The following is a 26,163-nucleotide window of genomic DNA, read 5'->3' as shown; positions in this document are numbered from 1 at the left end:
CCTTTTGCCGATTTTGGCTCTCTTCAAGCCTTTCCTGGGAATATTCCTGTAACTTATCTAATCTGGTCCTCAGATCCTGTAGGTATTCGACCACTGACTGATCGGAGGTGTCCGGGGGTACCCAGTGTTCCTGTAAAATATCTAAAATTCCCCTGGGCCTCCGTCCAAACATCAATTCATAAGGCGCAACTCCTAATGAGTCTTGCACCTTCTCCCTGTAGGCATATAGCACGAAGGGTAACAGTTGGTCCCAACCTGTCCTATCCTCGCCTAACGCTTTTTTTAACATACCCTTTAAAGTTCTATTAAAACGTTCCACCATCCCATTAGTTTGAGGATGGTAGGCCGCTGTACGGATATGTTGTATCCCAAAAGCCTCCCACACTTGCCTTAAGGTACATGACATAAAGTTGGACCCCCTGTCGGTCAAAACTTCTTGGGGGAATCCCACCTCACAAAAGATTTTTATCAGTTCCCTGGCAATGACCTTCGCTGATATGCTTCTCAACGGAATGGCCCAGGGATACCTAGTGGCCATATCCATAACCACTAAAACGTAGAGGAAGCCTCTCTGAGATTTTGTTACTGGGCCAATAATATCCATGGCTATTCTCCTCCCCGGTTGTTCCACTCTAGCAAGGGGTTTTAACGGTGCCTTAGGCAGTAGCCGGTCTGTCACCTTCTGACAGTTGGGGCAGGACTTGCAATACCTCTCCACCTCCCCATAAACTCCTGGCCAATAAAACCGGCCCAATATCTGAGTCAGGGTAGCTTGGGAGCCCTTATGCCCCCCCAAAGGGTGATCATGCGCGAGCCTTACTACTAGGGGACGGAAAGCTTGGGGGACTACTAGCTGTCTCCCCGCTTCAGAGTTCTCCCAATTGGGTACCCTGCGATATAGAATGTCCCCCTCTATCATGAACCCCGGGGCTTCCTGGCCCTCCCCCTGTCGGGCCCGTTCCCAGGCATATTCTAAAGTAGGGTCCGTGGCCTGCTCCCTATGAAACTGGGGAAACTGCTCGCTCAATTATTTCGGGGCCACTGGCAGATAACTTTCTTTTCTTGCCTGCTCCAAGGCCTCCCGTCTGCCCCTCTGCTCCTTTTTTTTCAAAGCTTTCCCCTTTCTCTCTTTTCCCGGCTCCCCTAAAACCTCCCCTTGAAAAGGAAAAATACCTCCTATTCCCTCTTCCTCAGCCTCAGGGTCTCGCCGAGCCTGAGAGCGGGTAGTGACCAACACTCTTTTTTCACTAATACACTCGGTAAAGGGGGGCCAGTCCCTTCCCAAAATCATCTCCTGTGGCAGTCTGGGCAGAACGGCAACGGCTATCTCTATCTCCCCTGTAGGCCCCTTCACGTGAACCCTATGGAGGGTATAACGAGTACTGGCCCCATGTATACATTGAATAGCCACTGCTCCCTCATAGGTATCCTTACCTCCTGTCCTCCTCTTTCTTATTTGTCCCCATAACCTCCTGGAGATCATGGACTGGTCTGCCCCGGAGTCTAACATGGCTACAATCGGTAAACCCTCAACCTCCACCTTAGCAGTATACCGAGGCCTAAACCCTTGGGCAACCTGTGAGGTCCATCCCTCTCGACCTGGGCAATCCCTCCGGAAGTGCCCAGTCTTCCCACACTTATAACAGATTTTTCCTTCATACGAGGGAGCCTTTCTTTCAGGGCCTGAGGGCACTACGGGCTTTTTACCACCCCAGCCGTAATCAGGTTTCCCCCCCTGGGGATCTGTCTTAAAGAGGGAGCTTTTGGAACCCCAGCCTCCCCCAGGTCTGGGCTTACCCCCCTCTAGGTCGGGTTCTCCCCAATGTTGGGCTTCCAAATAACACTCCAACCCGGCTGTCATGGCTTCCACCGTCTTACAGCCCCTTTTGACCAATCCTGCCCTAATCTCCCTGGGAAGGCCCTGCAGGAACTGCTCCACTACTAATTCTTGAAGAATCTCTCCCGTGGTGTGGCGATCAGGTTCCAACCATTTTTTTATCAAGTCCATCAGTCTAGTGGCCAGCGCTTTAGGGGTTTCTCCCTTTTCCCATTTAGTGGACCGAAACATACGCCTATAAGCCTGGGTACTCAGTCCATACCGGTCTTTAATGGCCTCTCTCAACCTCCCATAGTTGGCAGCGTCCCCAGGAGCCAAGTCTCTAAAGGCTCCTAGAGCCTCCCCAGATAATGAAGGCACTAACCGCATGGCCCACTGCTCTTGGGGCCACCCTGCGGCCACTGCCACCCTCTCGAAGGCGGTCAGGAAATCATCTACATTATCCTGCTCAGACAACTTTCCCCATGTAAGTGAGTTCAGGGATAAAGGTCCTACCGCACCGCTTCCTCCTGGCCCCTGTCCAGTTGCTCCGGCTCCACCGCCCCTGGGAGCCTCGATCCCTCGCTGAAAAAAGTCCTGGAGCATATTCAGCACCGGTTGTTGCTGCTCTTGTGCCACCGTCAAGGCGTCTTCCACCATCTTCCCCGTCAGTTCTTGCTGTTTCTGGAACTGCATCGTCATCCAAGCGAAGATCTCCTTGGGGTCCATCCTTGCTCCGGAACAGCGACTCCTGGTGGGGGAAAAAAAAACAGAGGACACCTCCAAGTGCGGTTTCACTACTTATGTTTCCCCTTTTACTAGGATCCCTTTATTTCCCCCAATCTAGGCCCCGCTTACCGGAACCCCAGACGGGTCTGCGCCTTTCTCAGCGTTGGCCCCTCCATCGGGCTTTTCTGTCCTGCTGGTCTTGGCCTCCTCGAGCGACAGGTCCGCGAAGCGATCCCACTCCTGACACCAATTGTAAAGTGGATCCTCTTTTCTCAGCGGTTGCAGCTCTCCACAGCCTGAAGAACACCTTCCAGTACTGCTCCTTTTTCCCTCAGAACAATGAAGCTTTTTATTGCCTAGGAGGGGCTTCCCTCCTTCCCTCAGTTGTGGCACCAAAACACAAAACAAAGCACAGTTATCATTCACCTTTCTCAATCCGGTTAGTTTCCCAGTCCAGGCTTCCACAGCTGCTTCCTCTCCCTCCCTCCTGGGGAAGAGTGGCAGCAAATAATAAAAAAAAAGAAAAAAATACCCTGTTCAGTATAGCAGGGGTTTGCCAAAACACAGTTCACTTTTAGCCAAGCTTTACCCCACTGCTCAGTTTAGCCAGGCTTTCAAAATACAATTCAGTTTAGCCAGGCTTTTAAAACACAGTTCAGGTGTAGCCAAGCTTGCAAAACACAGCTCAGTTTAGCCAGGCTTTCAAAACACAGTTCATTCCTAGCCAAGCTTCAAAATACAGTTCAGTTCTAGCCAAGCTTTCCAAAACACAGCTCAATTTAGCCAGGCTTTCAAAACACAGTTCAGGTCTAGCCAAGCTTTCAAACACAGCTCAATTTAGCCAGGCTTTTAAAACACAGTTCAGGTGTAGCCAAGCTTGCAAAACACAGCTCAGTTTAGCCAGGCTTTCAAAACACAGTTCAGGTCTAGCCAAGCTTTCAAAACACAGCTCAGTTTAGCCAGGCTTTCAAAAACACAGTGGCTCTGCGCGGGCTCAAAGCCTAGGGTCCCACCCTCTTGGTCAGTCATACTCCTACCTGACCTCCTCCCGCTTGACCCGGCTTGGCCCCGCTACTTCCTTGGCTTTCGCTGAGCCAGAGCTGAAAAGTCCATCGGCTCTTCCAGGGTGTTCTCCGGTTCAGTCAACTCCATAGGGCAAGGCTCACTCTCTGCCTCTCTCTCCTCAGGAGCCCAATCCATATTCTCCTCGCCCCGCCCTTCTCCCAGCTGCTCACCCTTTCTTTCATTAAAGCTCTTTGGTGGCTCTTCTTTCTCCACCCACCTGTTCCACCACCTCTTCCACCAGGTTGGAGAATCAGCCTTATTCCTTTTCCTGCGGCCCTCCTCTGGAGACTCCTGGGAATGCAGATAGTTTCTCTTATCCCCGATCTCCCTTGGGGCATGCTGGGAGTTGTAGTTCTTTATTTCTAGTTTTTTCCTGGGAAATGCCTGCCTATAACGGGGGTATTCTGGCCTATCCCAGGGTTCCTTTGGGGCCTGTCCTACATACTCTTTACAATATTCATTGTGAATATCCTGAAAACCTGATTGGCTGGGTGTGTCCCCAACCACCGCTGTAGACACTGGGAAGGTCAATGGAGAGATTCTTTCCAACGCATCAGCACTCTCACTCATTCCCTGTTCATATTCCCGTCTTCTTCTGTCTCTTGAGTCAGAATGGAATACAAATCAGTCAGACAAGCTATTCTATATTTTTAGGGTGTGCTTATTATCCCCTGGACAGTGGTAATGCCATCCACGAAATAATATAGCACCCCAAGGCTGCACTAGTAAGTTTTTACCTCGTATTATGCAGAGCAGAGTTGTGTACTTTACTCTGAATAGTTAAGGAGAAAACAATCAGGGGAGAACAGTAGATATGAGATATCAATTAGATACTTTTATTTCTTAACCACCAAGTATAATTACAATTAGTCACTGTTCTGTAAGTGCAGTTTACAGAACACCATTTGTGATGAGAAGTTACTGAGAATACAGAATACTGCCATATAGAATTACCTCTATCTGAGACTCCAAAGACTATACAAGTAACATATACAATCAATTGGTTATGGGAATATATTACCCCAGCTACACATAGGTGTTCTCTGGGTCTGAGTCACTTGTTACTCAAAGCCAATTAGTAGACATAAAAGACACAAAACTATTTATTAGAAAGCAATTATGTCTTTGCCAATTCAAATACAATTGGTTTCTCATAGAGAGAGAGCAGCTCTGTGGCTGTCTCTCTAGCTTGAAGTAGGAAGCACACTCACTTTTATATGTCCACTCAGGATAGAAGTAATATGACAGTAAGCACACCTGATTGGATCTATGTTAATGTCATAGTTAACACTGATTGGCTATGGTAATAAGTTGGTTAATATTTACTGGAAAGTCTCTGAGAAGCCATTTTGTTGTTTTTCAAGACCATCTGTAACCACACAGTTGCTAAACGATGTTACTCTGTTCTTTCCCACCCAGGCCCGTTCCTCATTCTGTTGCATGAGGATGTCATAACAGATCATGAGTTCTGTATTTTTGAACATCTGTTACCACCATATTGCTACATCTATGCCACTCTTTTAGTTAGACCCCCACCCTTGCATGTTCCTTCTTGCTCTACAGTGTTTCAACACTAAAGTTCAAGTTAGAGACACAGGCCTATAAGCTTCACTGCCATTCTTACATCCTGAACCAAAGTCAGGCCTGGGACCCCAATAATAATATTATTCATTATCCACAGACGTTCCAAGTTAGTGCTGCACAGATGCCTCTCCTGCCACTTTTGCAATGATGTTTTTCTCTCTTTGTGTCTTTATTTCCCTCTGTAGACTAGAGATGAGCAACCTGCCGAATATAGTCTTGAGAGAGATCTGCTCCAGTTTCTCACCACAGCAGAGTGTGACCTGTATTCTTGTCACTGGCAGCATTTCCCCTAGCGGCAAGAGAGAGACGATGTTCAAGTGTTCTGCAAAGCAGGGGTCAGAGACGTGTAGGTGAGGTGGAGGCTGCCCTGTTCTAATCAGACCCATACCCACTGATCCCCTTATCAAGATACAGATTTGGTTCCTGGCAGACCTTCATGTGAAAGGTGAAGGAAGGTCATTCCCAGTGCAGTCTCCCAAATTATCGGCTGCAGCACAGGGTCATGACGTGTAGAAACCACTGGCATATAAATCCTATAAATCCAAGATAGGTTGGATTGACCTGTCAAAGCCTCATTCAGAGGGCAAGGAGGGGGGATGTTGCGATATAAGTGGAAAGTAAGGGGTTTCTGAGATAGTGTGTGTCAGTGGATATCGACGGTAGGAGTGTGGGGGATGGAGTTATGATTTGTTGGGCAGGGGGTACTTGTGGGGTGTGTAGGGTAGTATCTAAGACAGTAGGGATGTATGGTAGTGTCTGCTGTGGGTGAGATGTCTATGCAGGGAAAGTGGGGATTTGTATAGGGTGCACAATGGAGAAATGAAATAACTGGGGCAGTGGGGGAGGGGTGAGCTAGGAAATGAGGCACTTAAGCACTTTACCTATAGGGAGAGGGGGGTTGAAGAATGTGATTACAGGCAGTGCAATCCCATTCTTCTAGAACCAAGAGCAATATGTGCCACACCCACCTCCTTCCAGCACCATCACTGCTGATCTTGGTTTTTAGTTTCCAAATCCAAAGTAAGGTTCCTCCGGCGGCAGGCAGTCCTACTAGTAACAGCCTCCAACTTTGTGTCCAGCTTGCTCAGTGGTAACTACGCCCCTGATAGAAACCCAGGTTCAAATTCCACCCCTCCCCTATGACTTTCTGCCAGTTACTAAAATCCTTTGAGGCCTTCTGGCTGAAATTCAAAGCAATTTAAGTGGGCAGGAGCCTAAATCTCTTAGTGCCACCTAAGTGGTGATATTCAGCAGCCTTTAACTGGAGAGTACCGCTGAATATCACCACAGACCACCTAACAAAAAGCAGGCAGGTGGGGCAGCACTGGGGGCGATGGTGACCATTTATGTTTAAATATATTTTATTGAAGAGACAGCTTTTGCATCAAGCATGTAAGAAAACAACATTTTCTCTCCAGAAACGTTTTACATTTCCATCCCCATCCCTTCCTCCTCCCCTTTCCCCTGCGATGGTGACCATTAAAAAAACTGCTGACCACCGCCAGCTGAATATCAGCCGGCTTGTGTCTGTGGGCTGGGGTGTGGCTTAATAGACTACAAAATTGTCAACCCCCTATCCTCCACTTCTTATATGACCTGGAGAAAGCCACTTAACTTCACCATCTACTCTATGGGCACACATAGTGCCAGGGCTACATAAAAATCCTGTACTGATGCATAATTTATTCTCTGTTATTGCTGTCCTGGTTCTTTAGATTACAAATCCGCTTCCTACCAGAGGAAGACACTGTGGCTTGTTGTTCCTGGATCATTCCGAAACACTGCCCCCAGGAGATCATCCTTAAGGACACCCAGCTTTCCAACCATGGCCTCTGGCAAATCTGTATGGCTTTGAGTGCCAACAAGTGTCCTGTCTACACTCTCAGGTGAGGAGATAGGATACTAAAACATGAGCTGATGCACCCAAGAGTGTGTGTGTGGGGGGGGGGGGGGGGGGGGGAGAGAAAGAGAGTGAGAGAGAGAGAGAGAGAGAGAGAGAGAGAGAGAGAGAGAGCGAGCAGTGTGGATGTTCCAAGTTACAATCTCATTGACTGGTGGGAAGATTCTGTCTTCTGTGATGTCACACCTTCCTTGCTCTCCAAGTAAAATTCTAAAGTAAGAAAAAATGAATACCCCAAAAAGGACCTACTATAGGCACAAAATAATATTTATGAAAAAAATAAGGATCCTCAAACTAGGAGTTCAGGACATTAGCTCTCATAAAATATAGCACGTTGATTCATTAACTCTATATCACTACTTCTCTGTGTCCATCATAGGATCATTCAAATCGCAGAATGAAATTTCCATATATTAAAATACAAGAATCCAAATATATCAGACATAATAAAAATCAAAATATTTGTGGCATGCAGTTCATATTCCTATCCTTCTTTTTCACTTCCCCTTAACAAATCTTTTCCAATGATGGGTGTGGTAGAACTAGAGAACATGAATTGAGGTTACAGGGTGGTCAACTTATGAGTAACGTCAGTAAGCACTTTTTCACAGAGAGGGTGATAAATGCATGGAATAGCCTCCAGGTGGAAGTGGTAGAGACAAAGACAATGATGGAGTTAAAAACGTGTAGGATAAACACAAAGGGGCCCCAGTCGGCAGCAAGACCAGATATTCAATGCTGGGCTGTTTCCGACTGGCCCATCCAATATTCAACACTGGCCAGTTAAGTTGAAACTGGCCAACAATAGGCCTGCTATTTTGGCAGCCCAGTCTAGCCACCAAACTTAGCCGGCGATGTGTTGAATATTAGCGGACAGATAGCCAGTTATATTGTGCAGTAAAACCAGTTATCTGCTAAGCACTTATCATGAATATTCAGTGGGAGATAACTGGCTATTGTCATGATTGTGGTCAGAACCCCTCTCAAACTTACCTTATTTCTGGTGGCCAGCTTCTTAGCTGGCTTCTGTTTCTTCTGTCTGTCCTTTCTGAGCTAGCTCTGTCTCTCTGTGCTGGCTGCTTCCAGCAGCATGACTCTAATTGCTTTACTATACTGCAGCTGTGTGTGTTACCTGAGCTAGCTGCCTCTGTGTGCTGGTTGCTTCCAGCGTGGCTCTAATTGCTCTGCTATACTGCAGCTGTGGGGGTTAAGCCTGAGTTAGCTCTAGCTCTGTTTCAGTATGCTGCCTGCCGGTGTCTGGTAGTGGTGACATCATCAGGCAGGGCCTTGATAAGGAAGTGGTGTTCTTCCCTTCAGGGTCTTTGCAACGTTTGCTTAGTCGTTTGCTTTATGTCCAGGTTAGTGGCAGTGCAGTGTGCACTTTTGATCTGTGTTAGCTTCCCTGCTTTTCCCTTGTGGCTCCCCTGCTTTCCCTTTTGGTGCTTTAGTAGCACTTCTGTATTTGGTGCTTTAGAAGCATTTCTGTGTTTTGGTGCTTTAGAAGCACTTCTGTGTTTAGGGCTTTGGAAGCTCTGTGGTGTTTAGTGCTTTGAAAGCACTGCTGACTTCTGAGTTTAGCTTCCCTGTTTTTTCCCTTTTGGCTCCCCTGTCTTCCCTTTTAGTGCTAGGAGCTCTGCTGGTAGTTTGGTGCTCAGAGCACCTATGTTAGGTTAGTGCTGTAGAGCACTGCTGAAGTTTGGTGCTTAGGAAGCATCTTTGTTAGCTTGCGTGTTTAGGTTCCCTGCTCTTTCCCTGTGGCTCCCCTGCTTCCCCTAGTAGTGCTTAGGAGCACTCCTATTAGTATAGGGCTTTGGAAGTCCTTCTGTTTGTGTAGTGCTTAGTAGCACTGCTGTTAGTGTAGCGCTTAGTAGCGCTGCTGTTAGTTTAGTGCTTAGGTCTGTTAGTTTACTGTTAGGAACACTTAGTTTAGGATTTAGGAGCACTTCTGTTGCAAGCTTGTTTGAGTATCCTGGTCCCTGTGTTATCCGGTAAGTCCTGCCGGCCACTCAAACCCAAGGGCTCAACCCTTGGGGGGCAGTGGCTAAGTGCAGGTGAAGCTGTACGGACCAGTCCAGGGTGCTCCAGTCCAGTGTGTTCCAGTCCAGTGTGTTCCAGTCCGGTGTGTTCCAGTCCAGTGTTCCAGTCCTGTGTCCTCCAGTCTGGGGGATTTCAGTCCAGTGTTCCAGTCCAGTGTTTCAGTCCTGTGTCCTCCAGTCTGGGGGATTCCAGTCCAGTGTTCCAGTCCTGTGCCCTCCAGTCTGGGAGATTCCAGTCCGTGTGTTCCGGCTCACTGGGCGGTGCCTGCAGTCTCTGCCGGTGCCGGTGTGCTTGCCCAATGTTGGTTGGTGGGTTTTGCCTGCTGCTGCTGCTCCTTGTCAGCAGCCCAAGGGCTCACGTTTGCTCCAGAGCCCGGCCCCGCGGGCTCTGAACCTGAGAACCTGACAGCTATCTCTTGCTGAATATTTGCGGATAGCCAGTTAAGCACTATTTAACCGGCCAGGAGTCGTTCCTGGCTGGTTAAACAGCTGTATTGAAAGAGGATGTCATCAAAACAGGAGGGAAATGGGTCCATGCCTGGGACAGGTGGGAGAATGGGTCTGGGGCTGAAAAGGGGGGATGCAAGGCATGTGGTGGATGAAGGGGGCTGGAACTGGGGGCTGAAAAGGAGGGTAGTTGGGATAAGGTGGCTAGTACTGGAACTGGGGGCTGAAAAGGGGCAGGGGCTGAAACTGTGGGGACTTGGGGCTTTAAAGGGAACAGGGAGAACTGGCTGGGGCTGAAGCTCGGGACTGGTGAGAGAAAAGGGCTGGGGTTGAAACTAGGGGCTGAAAAGGGGACAGGGAGAAGTGGCTGGGGGCTGAAGCTCGGGACTGATGGGAGAAAAGGGCTGGGGACTGGTGGGATAGTGAGGCTGAAAAAGGGGGCAGGTGGGAGATGTGGGCTGGGGCTGGAACTAGGGGCAGGTGGAATAAGGGGGCTAGAACTGGGGGCTGAAAAGAGGGGGCAGAGAGAGAAGGGACAGACCCTGGATGGAAGGGGGGAGCGTGAAAGAGGGCAGACCTTGGATGGATGGGAGAGGGAGGGCAGATGGATTGAAGGGGCAGAGAGAAAGGGCAGATGGTGGGTGGAAGGGGGAGAGAGAAAGAGGGCAGACTGGGGCAAATGGTGGATGGAAGGGGGAGAGATAGAGGGCAGATGTGGATGGAAGGGAGAGAGAGGGCAGATGTTGATGGAAGCTGGAGAGATGGCAGACTGGGGCAGATGGTGGATGGAAGGGGCAGAAATTGTAACAGCACTCTACTGTATTGACCTGAGGAAGGAGATTTTGGCCTCTGGAAGCTAAATGTATTAGTCCAATAAAATGGTATTATTTTATTTTCTGTATTTGTTTTATTTCTATTTGTTAATTTGTAAAGTGGTGATTGGTATTTGTTAGTTTTTTCAAATTTACATCTGCTGTCTTTATATTTTGCACAGTACTAGGGGACATTTTCTGTTTCTGTGGTGTTGCATTGTATGCAGAGTCTGGCATCGGGGGTTCAGTTTAATTTTTGTCTAAATAGAAAGTTTATGATTACTTATTCTATAGTGGATTAGGGTGTATCTGTGTTTGTGAAAAAGACATGGCTTTCGGTTGGCATTGACTGTGCAGGATCGACGATCTGTACTAATCTGTCTATTTTCGTTTTACAATAGGTGAATTGATGTTCTAGTGTTCACTGTAGTGTTTAAGATGCTTTCCTTTTCCTTGTGTGACTCATACAAATTATTGCTTATGGTACAGTAGAATTGCTCTATAGGCCCTGAGTGTTTTGTATTCTCGGTATGCCTAGTACTGGATTTGGGAGGGGGGTGTTAAAAAATGACCGGCTCCGGGTGTCAACTACCCTAGCTACGCCACTGGTGGTACCTAGACAGCAATTCCAGTAGTTGAGAAGTAAGGTCAGTGCTGGGCAAACTTCTATGGTATGTGCCCAGTTAGTGCCAGAGCCGGTGGTGGGAGGCGGGGCTGGTGGTTGGGAGGCGGGGATAGTGCTGGGCAGACTTACACAATCTGTGCCCTGAAAAGGACAGGTACAAATCAAGGTAAGGTATACACAAAAAGTAGCACATATGAGTTTATCTTGTTGGGCAGACTGGATGGACCATGCAGGTCTTTTTCTGCCATCATCTACTGTGTTACTATGTTCTACAGTGTTTGTCCAGATTATGGAAAGACAGATCTGGATGGGCTGGCATGAGCTTCAATGGCAACTCTAGCAGTTGGGAAGTAAGGCCAGTGTTGGACAGACTTCTACAGTCTGTGACCTGAAAATAGCAAGGACAGATCAAGAAAAAGTATGTGGGGAAGTGACGTCATGTGTTGAATAGCTGCCTAGATCCTCTGCTCCTGCACTAGTCCCACGATATTCGCAGCAATCCTAAGCCATCTGATGCTTTTTTTCTCACCTGAAGTCTTGGTCTTGGTTCTTTTGATCTGCCAGACAATGAGCTAACCATCATCTTCAGCCTGGAAGGATGAAGACCGACTGTCTGGTCGACCAGTGGGTAAAGGAGTTTGCCACCATGCTTCACCGGCTTTTGCTTTCTCCATCTGACTCCGACTTAGCTTTGTCAATTGCTGATCCTCGCTCATCTGGAATGAAACATGGTGTTCCTAAAGAACTCAAAGACTATCTTGAAGAGATTCATGGTGAGATTGAAACGTCCAAGGAGGAAATTTTGGATAAGATTGATGTTCTCAGCGTGGATCTTTGCAAGTTGGGAGGTAGGGATGAACAGGAGACTTGGGTGGAGGAGCAGGGTGAGCTGTTGTCTACATTAGAGGCCTGTGTTCTCCAACTTTCCTCTCAATATGATGATTTACTGAATAAAATGGACAATTTCGAAAAACGCAGCTGGTGCAAGAATCTCCACTTTTGGGGGGGTCCCTGAAGGTGGGCCTACTGAGGATGCTCCTGCCATTGTGCGTGCCATCTGCATTCCAGTTTTGGGCAGTGAAGGGGACTCCTCGTCAGTTGAATGGGAGCGGGTTCACTGTTCGCTCGATTAACCTCAGGACAATCGCCCATGTGATATTATTGCCAGTTTCACCCAGTTTTTGGAGAAGGTTTTGCAGCATGCACGACAGGCCCCATGCCCAGATTATAATGGAGCTTTCGTGTCGATCAGGACCTGTCCTTGCATACCATGGTCAGCGGAGGAACATGAAACCAGTTATCAAGGTTCTGCTTCAGGAGAAAATTAGTTATCAGTGGCTTTTCTCTTTGCCCTCTGTTTTGCGGCAACTGGAAAGTTACATTGGGTTTGATCTGTTGTGGCTGCTTGGAAGATATTGCACGAGGCCAATTTAACCAACTCTGCCACCAAGTGCAAGTCTTCAGTAGTAGCAGGGGAGCCTACTAAGTATAAAAGAGCTCTGAAGTCTTCTTTGCCATCTGTTTCTGAATGGCTCTTGTACTCTGACTGCTGATTTGCCCCTATATTGTGGACTTGGTTCTGTTTAGTCCTTGCTGCGGACTCTGGATCTTGTGCTACTTATCACTTATCTTGTTGAGTTCTGAGTGCATTTTATGGGTATGAATTGTCTGTGTGGTAGTGTGGGTTTAGGATTATATGATTTTTGTATGTTTGGGTTTTGTGTGAGTGGAGGTGGGGTATGCTGTTTGGTGTGGTGAGTTAGTCCATTAGTTCCCATTCAGGGTCCCTTTTGTTCGGGCGTCTGCTTGGTGTGTGCTGTGGGGGGTGGCGGAGTTAGTGGGGGGTGGATAGTGGTGCATTGTGGGGAAGGTTGGGTTGGAGTGGATAGGCTGGTTGGGGGGTAGTGTGTTGGGTTCGGTGTTTAATTGCAGTGAGGAGGGGGGATTTGGTAATTGGCAGGGCTGGGAGGGGGTTCTGTTCTGTGGTTGTGGCTGTTGCACTGTTTATTCTCCATGTGTGCTGATGTAAAGGTATTAATGTTAAGGACCTGATTGTTATTTAAAGAGATTCTTCATTTCAAACCTCATGTTTTACTTTTGCAGGAGATACACTTCAACCAAGATCTTGGATGATATTTGTCTCATCCTTAATATCCTCATGTTTTTTGTGCTTCTGCAGCTGATGCTTCGAAAACACATGGTGTGGCCATTTTGATCAACCAGTCAGTGCAGGTGTAGGTTTTGCGTCTTAAGAGAGCCCCCAATGACGCTTTCTTTTACTTATCATATGGTAGATCATTCTGAGGTTACTTTGGCATCCATTTATGCTCCAAATGAACACCAAGAACACTTTTTTGTCTGCTTTCGGGAAGGGCATCAAGTTTTCATTAAGGGCAAGTTGATCCTGGCTGGGGACTTTAACACTATCTTGCACCTGATTTTTGACCGAACGGGGAGGGGGGAGGGTGTCTGAGTCTGATGGTAAATTGCCGCGGACCTTGGGAGCTGTGGTTGATGATTTAGGCCTGTCTGATGTGTGGCATTTGACCCATCCCATGGTCCATGATTATACTTTCTTTTCTCATACCCACAGGATGGATTATATCTTTTTGGATAAAACATTGCCAGACAGGATGGGCTTGAAGGAAATTGGTCCTATTACTATCTCTGGCCATGCTCTTGTGTGGGCTTTGATTTCTTCTCTTCGGGGGGGAGGAACGGTCTACTCAGTGGACCTTGAATACCCTCTTGTAACAGGATGTGGAAATCATTGCTGATTATAGACAGACTTTACGAGATTATTTGGATACTAATTTGCAATTGGGTCCTCAGTTGGGTATCATTTGGGGTGCTATACAGGCAGTCACTAGAGGGTATTTTCTTCGCTGGGCTTGGGTACAGTGTGTTCAAGTCGCTCGTTGCCTTTCTCAAAGTTCTTTATTGGATGAGTGTCATAAAGCTTCAGAGGACATGTTTCTACTGGGGGAATTTCAAGCTGCTAAGTTACAGCTGGATAGTATATACTCTGAACAGCTTCAGTTTTTGAAACTCAAACATAAACATCTTCATTATGAATCTACCAATAAACCTGGCCGGTCGCTGGCTTATAAGTTGCAAAGGCTTCAGTCTCATTGGACCATTTTAAAGGTGGGTAATTGGGCGGGGAATGTTTAGGTAAAATCCTCTTTGATTAGGGATCGGTTTTAGGACTACTATCACACTTTGTACACTAGAGATTTGGCTATTCAGGATGATGCTATTGATGCGTATTTGACTGCTCAAACTTTCCCTGCTTTATTGGATGCTCAGAGAGCATGTTTGGAAAGTCCTTTCATGCCACAGGAGGTCCACCAAGTTATTAAGGATTTGCCTATGGGCAAGGCTCCATGCTTTGATGGTTTTCCCAATGAGTTTTATAAACATTTTGAGGGGGATTTTGCCTCCTTGTTGGCGGACTTCCTTAATGGGGTGCAGTTTGGGGCTGCCTTGCCGCCTTCTATGATTGAGGCTAGGATAGCCATTTTGCCTAAACCTGGTAAGGATAAGTCTGAATGTGTCAATGTCAATATCAATGAGATACTTCTTAACCACTGCTTACCCAAAGTTAGGGTAACGCGGTGTACAGTAAAAGAAAATGTTTCAGAACTTACAAGAATGACAATTACTATCTCATACATTATGTAGTAAATTACAAGTCAGAAGGGTAAATTAACAGTGTTCAAAGAGATATGTTTCCAACATCTTGTGGAATTTCAAATAATTCTGCTCTACTCAAATAACTAATGGAAGAGAATTCCATTCAGGAATGGTAACAACAGAGTAAATGGTGCTAATAATTCTCAGAGAATGTAGTTTACTAAAGGAAGGAGGGCATAGAATGAGTTCATTCCATAACCTGGGAGAATGTCCAAAGTTTTAGAAACCATATTAATTAATAACTGGGAAGTAGAGCCACAAATAATCTGGAACAGTAAGCAAAGCGCCTTAAAATATGTTCAATTACTGGAAGCCAATGTATCTTTGCCATGTGGTTCTTATCATCCTATTTTGGTACTTAATTCCGATTGTAAGGAAGGCATCAAGGAACTGGGTTAGGCAGTTAGAAATGGAAGCCTGGGTGAGACCCGTGTTCACAGATAGGACAGACTGGAAACTCCACTGGCCAGAAAAGATAGAGAAGCAGTGATCTTTAGGTGCACAGGGATGGGGTTGTTCCTAAGGGTCCTGGGCTGCAGGAGGGGTTTGAGCTGGTTAGAAAGGTGCTTAATGGCAGCCCTACCAAAGCGGTACCTAGTGAGACACTGCAGGTCAGTGAGGTCTAGGAACCTGCTATGGGGCTTGAGTACCTCCTGTGGTGCCTCCCCTCTTCCTCCAACATGTAAGCCACCTGTGCAATTAGTGCCTCCATTTCTCCACACTACAGGTGCAATGCAGTGCCACCAGTGTTCACCTCTCCCTACCAACTTGGTGAAACACAGCAGCAACAAACAGAAGCTGACACTCACTCTCCCACCACTGACAAACAATGTGGTCACACTGCATTGCCACACTGCAAGCACTGTCTGACCCACTACAAACTCTCCTGCCACACCCTCTAGCCACTCAATCTCCAAGCAGTCTTCACAAACACGCTGCAGCAGTACACAGGACAAAGAGACAAACAGAGACTACAAACAGGTAAGGGAATGAAATATGAACTCGGGGACAGTGAATGGAGAGGGATAGGGGAAGTGGATGGGGGAGATAGAGGAAGGAGTAGTGGTGTCAGGGTTTGGGGGCTAGAAGGGGTAGGGAAAGCTGAAAAGGCAAAACACAAATGAGGCAGGTGAGGGTGAAAATGTTCAGACTATGGCACACAGTCAAAATTAACAGGTACCCAACAAACTCTCAGCTTTCTCTCCCAACAACTCTCTCGCCACTCTCCAACTCCACAAAATCGCTAATGGGTCTAAAGACAACTTCCCCCTTACCATGGTCACTTTTATTTCAGGTCTAACTAAGGACGCCCATGTTCCGACCCATGCGAAACCATTTCGCTAGCCGTTATACGCTGGGGGCGCCCATCTCGTAACGCCGCCCATAACACGCCACTAACACGCACCCTGTGGGGACAACCATAGATGGGCGTCCTTGTGCTGAGGACGCCCTTATGGCCTTGCTTCAATTATTGGATTTGGGCGACCTTCTTTCATGGGGACACCCATGTGCCTTTTGTGTCGCTTTTTGGACGCCCTTTTCTTTAGAAAATGAGCTTGTTAGTAAAAATGTTTTTTAGGTATATTAAAAGCAGGAAGCTGGCAAAAGAATCAGTTGGACAGCTAGATGACCGAGGAGTAAAAGGGGCGATCAGGGAAGACAAAGTCGTAGCGGAGAGATTAAATGAATTCTTTGCTTCGGTCTTCACCGATGAAGATTTGGGTGCCAGAAATGGAATTCGAAGCTGACAAGTCGGAGAAACTTAATGAATTCTCTGTAAACCTGGAGGATGTAATGGGGCAGTTCTACAAACTGAAGAGTAGCAAATATCCTGGACCAGATGGTATTCATCCCAGAGTACTGATAGAACTGAAAAATGAACTTGTGGAGCTATTGTTAGTAATATCTAATTTATCCTTAAAATAGAGCATGGTACCGGAAGATTGGAAGGTGGCCAATGTAACGGCGATTTTTAAAAAGGTTCCAGAGGAGATCCGGGAAATTATAGACCGGTGAGTCTGACGTCGGTGCTGGGCAAAATGGTAGAGACTATTATAAAGAACAAAATTACAGAGCATATTCAAAAGCATGGATTAATGAGACAAAGTCAACATGGATTTAGTGAAGGAAAATCTTGCCTCACCAATCTACTACATTTCTTTGAAGGGGTGAACAAACATGTGGATAAAGGTGAGCCGGTTGATATTGATTGTGTATCTGGATTTTCAGAAGGCGTTTGACAAAGTGCCTCATGAAAGACTCCAGAGGAAATTGGAGAGTCATGAGATAGCAGGTAGTGTTCTATTGTGGATTAAAAACTGGTTAAAAGATAGAAAACAGAGAGTAGGGTTAAATGGTCAGTATTCTCAATGGATAAGGGTAGTTAGTGGGGTTCCCCAGGGGTCTGTGCTGGGACCGCTGCTTTTTATCATATTTATAAATGATCTAGAGATGGGAGTAACTAGTGAGGTAATTAAATTTGCTGATGACACAAAGTTATTCAAAGTCGTTAAATTGCAGGAGCATTGTGAAAAATTACAAGAAGACCTTACGAGACTGGGCGTCTAAATGGCAGATGATGTTTAATGTGAGCAAGTGCAAAGTGATGCATGTGGGAAATAGGAACCCAAATTATAGCTACGTCATGCAAGGTTCCACGTTAGGAGTAACCGAACAAGAAAGGGATCTAGGTGTCATCGTTGATGATACGTTGAAACCTTCTGCTCAGTGTGCTGCTGCGGCTAAGAAAGCAAATAGAATGTTAGGTATTATTAGGAAAGGAATGGAAAACAAAAATGAGGACGTTATAATGCCTTTGTATTGCTCCATGGTGCGACCGCACCTTGAATATTGTGTACAATTCTGGTTGCCGCATCTCAAAAAAGATATAGTGGAATTAGAAAAGTTGCAGAGAAGGGCGACGAAAATGATAAAGGGGATGGGACGACTTCCCTGTGAGGAAAGGCTAAAACGGCTAGGGCTCTTCAGCTTGGAGAAAAGGTGGCTGAGGGGAGACATGATAGAGGTCTATAAAATAATGAGTGGAGTTGAACAGGTAGATGTGAAGTGTCTGTTTACGGTTACCAAAAATACTAGAACTAGGGGGCATGCGATGAAACTACAATGTAGTAAATTTAAAATGAATCGGAGAAAATATTCTGTCGGGTCTGTCAGGTTCTCAGGTTCAGAGCCCACGGGGCCGGGCTCTGGAGCAAACGTGAGCCCTTGGGCTGCTGCCGAGGAGCGACAGCAGCAGGCAAAACCCCCCAACCAACACTGGGCTAGCACACTGGCACCGGCAGTTCCGGAACACATGGACTGGACCCCCCTGGACTGGAGGACACCGGACTGGTCTGCACTGGACCGGAACACACTGGACCGGTCCACAATGGACTGGACCACATTGGACTGGAACCCACCGGACTGGAGCACACAGGACCGGAACACTCTGGACTGGAGTACATTGGACTGGTCTGCACAGCTTCACCTGCACTTAGCCACTGACCCCCCAGGAGTTGAGCTCCCGAGTTTGAGTGGCCGGCAGGACTTACCGGATACAGGATAACACAGGGACTAGGATACTCGAACAAGTGTGCCACAGAAGTGCCCCAACAGTAAACTAACAGACCTAAGCCCTAACCTACCATGGGTGCTCCTAAGCCCTGCACAACAAAGGGACTTCCTAAGCCCTAAACTAACAGAGCAGGGAACCTAAACACAAAGCTAACACAGGTGCTACTAAGCACCAAGCTGCCAGCAGTGCTCTACAACTCTAAACTAACTAAGGTGCCCCCACACACCAAACAACCAGAAGAGTTCCTAGCACTAAAAGGGAAGACAGGGGAGCCACAAGGGAAAAACAGGGAAGCTAAACATGTAAGCCAAAAGTGCTTCCCAAGCACCAAACACCAACAGCAAAGACTACAATGCTCCTAACAGCACAAATACCAGAAGTACTTCTAACAGCAAAATCTGCAGTGTTCCTAACAACACTAAACCCTGAAGTACTTCTATCAGCAACAGAGCTTCCAAAGCCCTACACACAGCAGTGCTTCCAAAGCACCAAGAGGGAAAAGCAGGGGAACCACAAGGGAAAAGCAGGAAAGCTAAACACACAGTCACAGTGCACACTGCACTAACACTAACCTGGACCTTTAGCAAAAGCAAGCAGGGAAACTAGACACAAAGTCAGAAGTGCACACTGCACTACCTTACCTAAAGCAAACGTTGCAAAGCAAACACAACCGTTGCAAAGGCCCTGAAGGAAAGAACACCACTTCCTTATCAAGGCCCTGCCTGGTGATGTCACAACTACCAGACCCAGGCAGCCAGCATGCTGAAACACAGAGAGGCTTAACCCACACAGCTGCAGTATAGTGAAGCAATTAGAGTCATGCTGCTGGAAGCAGCCAGCACAGAGAGACAGAGCTAGCTCAGAAAGGCCAGACAGAAGAAACAGAAGCCAGCTAAGAAGCTGACCACCAGAAACAAGGTACGTCTGGGAGAGGTCACGGCCACAATCATGACATTTTCCTTCACTCAATGTGTAATTAAACTCTGGAGTTCATTGCCAGAGAATGTGGTAAAGGCGGTTAGCTTAGCGGAATTTAAAAAAGGTTTGTACGGCTTCCTAAAGGAAAAGTCCATAGGCCATTATTAAATGGACTTGGGGAAAATCCACTATTTCTAGGATAAGCAGTACAGAATGTTTTGTACTTTTTTGGGATCTTGCCAGATATTTGTGACCTGGATTGGCCACTGTTGGAAACAGGATGCTGGGCTTGATAGACCTTTGGTCTTTCCGAGTATGGCAATACTTATGTACTTATGTACTTGTTGGGAGCTGGTTTCTCTATTTTTTTTTAGGGTGTATTTATCCCTCCCAATATGGTGGTCCACCCACCAATACCTAGGAAGAAATAAATCACCCAAGGCTGCATCTCTTTAGGAATTTAATTAGATACCTTATTTCTTATCAAGTATTTGTACAATTAGCAGATCAGTCATATCTCACTGGGAGTACAGAACATTGCTATACAAAAGTACTGCTATATCTGAGACTCCAAAGAATATATAAGCAATAAAAATACTTTTATTTATTATTCTCTGAGTATATGTACAATCAATTGCTTATGGGAATACAGTACCACAGCTACACATAGGTGTTCTCTGTGTCTGAGTCTCTAATGTTTTTATTTTAGGGTCTTTTTCGCCCTCACCCCAAATTACCAGCTAAAGCCAATTTGCAGATATAAAAGACTCAAGACTACTTATGAGAAAGCAATAGAATTTATTCCAATTGATTGGTTTCTCATGGGAGCGCAGCCCTGCTTGCACAAAGGTACTGGCTATGACTGTCTCTCCCCATTGAAGTAGGAAGTACAGTCACTTATATACGTTCATTAACATAACAGGTCATACATAGATAATTTGACAACAATCCCATTTATTGGATATACGCTAATATTATAGTTAACACTGATTGGCCATGGTAATGAGTTGGTTAGTTCTTCTTGGAAATGCTAATAATGGACTAGCTCTTCCTGGAAGACTATTAAGTCATCTTCCTGAGGAGTTATCTTGTTCTGTTTTTCACTAAAACATCTGTGACCACCATGTTGCTAAACGATGTTACTCTGTTTTTCCACTTACGCCCGTTCTTCTTTCTGCTACATGAATGTCACAACAGATCATGAGTTCTGCACTGCAGTCACGCTGAAGTTCATGGAATGGCAATACAAATCTTTCATCAAATCTCATCAAGGAAATGAACAGAAAATGCTTATTTTCTGAAATTCCATTAGCTTCCCTTTGGTTTCTTTTTCATTACCTGCAGGATCTCAGGGAACCAGTTTACCAAATCCTGTATCCCTGACTTCTCCTCCTTCCTGGTAACCAACCCATATCTGGCACAGCTGGACCTCAGTGGCAATCAGCTTCAGGATGAAGCTGTGATTTTGCTATGCTCAGCACTGCAGGCCGCCGAGATGGGAAGTCTTCAATACCTGAGGTAAAAATAAACTATTAACTGGGGGGGGGGGGGGGGGGGGGGGGGCTTGGTGGGAGACTTGTTGGTGATCTAGGATCAGACTTGGTTTAATTTATAGCACCCCCTGTTGTTCCTGTATGGAGACACTCCAGCTGCCACTCTCTCCGTTTGTTCTTTGTATGCTTGTGCCAGAGCTGCGTGCACCCCTGGCTGAAGGCAAGGAGAAAGGTGTGACCCCTAGTACATGGATGCTGCTATTGCTAAGGAGCAGTGGGAGGGAGGAGAGGAAGATACAAATGATGGTGGTGGAGAGGAAGACAGAGGGGGATTTGGATGCTGTTGGGGCATGAATGGGGCTGGGGGGGGGAGAGAAAGACAAGGGAATGCTCTTAGTGCTGGGTCATTCTTAGGAGATGCATGCCTGAAGATTAATCTTAGGGCAGTGTTTCTTAACACCCACCCGCCGATATTCAAAGCCATTTAACCATCCAAGAACAGCACCTGGCTGGTTAAATGGTACTTAGCCAGCTATCCAGAGATATTCAGCAAGAGATAGCCAGCTGTCTCCTACTCAATATTCCCAGTTAGCGCTTAGTGGATAAGCGGCTATCCGCCATTTCCAGTTGAGTTTGGCAGCCAAATCTGGCTGCATCAATAGCTGGAATATCTTTGGTCATTTCAGTTCATTTGAGTATTTATATTTACAGTTTCACTTTACAGGTACTGGGTCTGTCCCTATTGGCTCACAATCTAGGTAGTACATTGTACTACTGTTGTACCTGGGGCAACAGAGGGTTATGTGACTTGCCCAGGGTCACACAGAGCTGCAGAGGGAATTAAACCTGGTTCCCCAGGATCTCAACCCACTGCTGACCATCAGGCAGCAGTGGGAACAAAACCCAGTTCCCCAGGTCCGCAACCCGCTGCACTAACCATTAGGCCACTCCTCCAGCTAAATATTGGCTTGGCCGATTAAGTTCAAATTGGCCAAAAATAAAATGAATATTCAATGCTGGCTACCTCCCGCTGTCTGAATATCAGGCCCTTAGCCAGTAAGGTTTTGGGATTACCACAGTGATTATGCATGAAACATATTTTTCCAAGATATACAAAGTTATTTTATGAAAATGCATTATGGTAATCTGGAAAACCCAACTGGATAGGTGTGCCTTCAGGAGAGGGTTGACAAGCATTGACCTAGGACAGGGGTGGACAACCATGGTCCTCAAAGGCCACAACCCAGTTGGCTTTTCAAGATTTGCACAATGAATACGCATGAGATCTATTTTCATACAATGGAACAATAAATGCAAATCAATCTCATGCATATTCATTGTGAAAATCTTGAAAACTCAACTGGGTTGCCCATCCCTAACCTAGGGCATCCAGTAACATTGATACCAGCCCTGTCCCTTGTTATTCCCAACCACTTACCACTCCTTCAGCCAAAGGGAACTAAGCTTCACGAGGCCTGCTAGTTTAACCTCATCTAATGCATCTCTTTAGTTTGGAAGAGAATGGTCTCACTGAAGCCTGTATCCCTGAGGTTTCTTGCCTGCTGACAGCCACATCCTCACTCTCCTATGTGAAACTGGGTTTTAACAAGCTGGGAGATAAGGGGGCCCAAAGGTTCTGGCCTGTTCTGAGTGACCCACTGTGCCAGCTGGAGAAACTGGGGTGAGTAAGCAGCCTTTCCAATTATCCTTGAATCTAACAATGCTCAAAGCCTGAGATGTGCTGAAGTCACATATTAGGCAAGTCCTTCTCTAATAATATATCCGATCCCAGTCACAGAAGGGTCCTTTTACTAATCTCCGGTAAAAAGTGGCCTTAGCGTGCCCTTACATCGGTCTTTCCTGTGCACCAAGGCCATTTGTACCACAGATGGAAAATGGCTGATTTTCCCAATTAATGGCCAGATGCTAATGTTGCTATTTGCGTGCATCCATTAACAAAATTTTCATGTGAGCCCTTAACTGCCACTCATTTTGTAGCTGGTAAGGTCCCACGCACTATTCCCATACTAATCCGTTAGTGTGCAGTAGCGTGGCTGCACTAACTGATTCACACTGTCATGCCTACTTTCCACCTTAAGATACACCCCCGTCCAAGAAAAATTCTGAAACATTTTTTAGCAAGTGGTTTGCACGCGCACATTGGAATTTTACCGCAGGACGCCTCAGCATGTCCCGTGGTAAACTCTTTTAATTTTCAGTAAACACATGCTAGTACTTACTGCAGCTTAGTAAAGGACCCCAGAGCTCTCTAAAAGTCACAGACTCCCTCCAGTCATGAAAGACTAAACATCACAGGTTCCAGTCACAGACTTCTCAAACACTATTCCTCTGCTTTTTTCTTCTGGCTTCTTCTGGTGGCAGGATGGAAGCCAATGAACTCACTGATGCCTGTGTCGACTCCCTGGTCATATGTCTCCTTCACAACCAGAGTCTATGCAACCTATACCTCGACCATAACTCATTGACCATGCAGAGCGTCCCCTCCCTGGATGTCATCTGGAAGGAGTGCAGCATGTTGCATACACTCAGGTACAAAGCCTCACAATGCTGCAAAAAGCTGCAGCAGCCAGTTCCAAGGGACTGCCTAAGATGAATTTTCAGAGGCAAACTTATGCTGCTAGGTTTGGCTGAAAATAGGACACAATTTTAGGGAAGAGAAAGGGAAATGGGACTTGATATACCGCTTTTCTGAGGTTTTTGCAACTACATTCAAAATGGTTTACATATATTCAGGTACTTATTTTTGTACCAGGGGCAATGGAGGGTTAAGTGACTTGCCCAGAGTCACAAGGAGCTGTAGTGGGAATTGAACTCCGTTCCCCAGGATCAAAGTCCACTGCACTAACCACTAGGCTACTCCTCCACAGGACCATAAATTTTAGGAGCTGTTTAAATCACTTGTCTGGGGATAACCAGGTATATTGAGGCACACTTAACCAAATAGTACTGCAGAATATACCCAGTTAGTGCCTAAGCCAAAACCAGCTATTTTGTGGGCAGTCTGGGGGCAGAGTCAGTGGCGGCCCTACCATTGGGCCAACTGAAGCGGGGGACTCAGGTGGCACTCTCCAGGGAGTGGCACTTTCCCTTTCCCTCCTCAACCTTCTTCCCCACATTTACCTTATTTTTTTTTTTTCATTTCCAAAAGGCAGCAGTGGCAGCAATTCCCATAGGCTGCCCTGCCGCTGGCACTGGCCTTACTGCTGTGGCCCACCTTTTGATGTAACTTCCTGTTTCCTCAGAGGCGGGATGCAGTACAGCAAAGAGGCACAGTGCTGGTGGCACCGCAACAGTGCAACCCATGGGAATCACTGCCACCTTTTGGAAAAAAAAATAAGGTAAACATGGGGAAGAGGGTTGAGTAGGGAAGGGGGGAGATGCCAGACCGGGCGGGGGTGGGGACAGCATTTCATCCCTGCCTTGCCTTGGGCCGCCCCTGGACAGAGTCAGCACTTATCTGGATAAGTTAACCAGATAAATAGGGCTACATAAAACACGGTCCTGTCTTTATCAGGTTAAGTGCTAAATATTTCACTCAACTATATAAGTGTTATCCAGCATTCAGTGCCGGGGTGCCTGGATATGCCCCCCCCCCCCCCCCCCCCCCCCCCCCCCACATTGAACAGCAGGGGATACTGCCACCAGCAGCCAAAGAACCATTGACTACTGCTGGCTGAATATCGACCCACTCAGCTTTCTTTCAATATTGGGTCCTCTGTGATTTATTCTTTTACCTCTGTTTCTGTGCAGTTATTCTGTAGAATCCACTGCTACAGGACAATGTAGAGACACATTCAGAGAAACAGATGTCATGGCTATTTCAAACAGGATCTGGGTTCAGTGACTGCTCAAAAGTGAGGTGCAGGGATAGGGTAAAAAGCCTCTCTACCAGTGGCATAGCCACAGGTGGGCCGGGGCCCACCCACTTAGGGCTCAGGCTCATCCAACAGTAGCACATGGTAATGAAAATGCTGCTCTCTACAATACTGGCACCTTCGCATGCTCAGTTTTCAGCACATGCCTGCTGCAGACTACCAAGGTGGAGACTAGAGAGAAGCATTTTCCCACCAGCTGAGATATTTTTTTGATGTGGGGTTGGGGGAGAGAACATTTGGTGCCCACCCACTTCTTGCCTAGGCCCATCCAAAATCTGCTGCCTGGCTACTCCCCTGCGTCTCTACCCCTGCCCTGTTTCTCTCACATTGCCTCTCAGGCAGCTACTGTTCCTGAATAGGGACAGCATATTGAGTGAAACTGAGCTTTGCTCTGAGCCAGTGAGTGGCCTAGTGGTAAAAGTCTGGTCTTGCTAGCCAGAAGTACCTGGTTCAATTCCCACTGTGCCTCCTTGTGATCTTGGGCAAGTCACTTAACTCTCCTTTGCCTCAGGAACAAACTTAGGGGTATGTTTACTAAAGTGCATTAGCATTTCTAATGCACTGTTAAAGTTAAGGCATGCTAAGCACCTTAGTAAACATAGGCATTAGATTGTGAGCCCTCCAGGCACAGGGAAATACCCAGTGTAGCTGAATGTAACTCACCTTGAACTACTACTGGAAAAGATGTGAGCAAAATCCAAATAAATAAGTAAATCACTGGCTTTTAAAAGCTGCTTGAATCAAGCTTAAAGTTCTTTGTATTACATGGGTTGGGCCCTTATTAGTTGACCTCTTACTTGAAGTTAAAAACCATGATCTATTCTTGTCATAATCTTCAGTTAAATACAGTTGAGCATGCTACCACTACAGATTTTAGACTATTGTCTATACATAGAAGAATGCTGCAAGGGGTCACCCCTTTCACTTGGAACTCTTGTTCTTAAGCATGAACCAGATTATTTACCATTTTGTAAATGTCTGAAAAGATGTGTAACCCTAGATTAGTGTGACATCTAGGCAGTTGCTTGGTTTGTGCCCTGAGTGGTGGGAACCCAGTACATAAACAGATTTATTTATTGTCGGGACCAGAGCCAGGGCTGGAATTCACTAGAAAGCCACATAAGCAGTTCTCAGATTTTTAGAATAATCCATTAAAAAACTCAGCCAACTCCAGATATTGTATCCTCAACCAATGAAATACTAAGGTGCTCATTTTCAAAGCACTTAGACTTACATATGGAACTTTGTAAGTCTAAGGTGCCGATGATCAGTAGCCTTGTGCTGTTCCAAGCAGCGCTCTAAAAATAGTGCTGGAACAGCACGGGGCTATAACGCCCCTATGATCAGAGCTAATAGCATGCAAATTTAGGCACGCTATTAGCTCTGATCATAGGGGTAATGTGTGGGTATATTGTGCCTCGGCATGTGCTGTAAACCCCCCCCCCCCCCCCGGTTGTCTAATGGCCCCCTCTCCCCGTACCTCTGCGATGGAGGAAATAGCATACTCCAGCGCTGCCTTCAAAATGGCAGCACCCTGCCCAGCGCATCCTGGGATGTGCTGGGCAGGGCTTC

General features: G+C 46.5%; 1 protein-coding gene across 2 annotated transcripts in view; it reads left to right on the top strand.

Moving 5' to 3' along the window:
- The window catches only part of LOC115463444 (NACHT, LRR and PYD domains-containing protein 3-like), a 95,611-nt gene that overhangs the window by 55,413 nt on the left and 14,035 nt on the right, over window positions 1–26,163 (top strand). For both annotated transcript variants that reach the window (XM_030193939.1, XM_030193940.1), the window contains 5 exons: window positions 5,380–5,544; window positions 6,910–7,080; window positions 20,547–20,720; window positions 22,206–22,376; window positions 23,078–23,245. In XM_030193939.1, coding sequence (XP_030049799.1) covers window positions 5,380–5,544; window positions 6,910–7,080; window positions 20,547–20,720; window positions 22,206–22,376; window positions 23,078–23,245 — 849 coding nt within the window. The remainder of the gene's footprint in view (window positions 1–5,379; window positions 5,545–6,909; window positions 7,081–20,546; window positions 20,721–22,205; window positions 22,377–23,077; window positions 23,246–26,163) is intronic.

This window comes from Microcaecilia unicolor, chromosome 2 (assembly GCF_901765095.1).
Source record: "Microcaecilia unicolor chromosome 2, aMicUni1.1, whole genome shotgun sequence".
NCBI classification, from domain to species: domain Eukaryota; kingdom Metazoa; phylum Chordata; class Amphibia; order Gymnophiona; family Siphonopidae; genus Microcaecilia; species Microcaecilia unicolor.
This window is presented reverse-complemented; position numbering and strand designations above follow the sequence as displayed.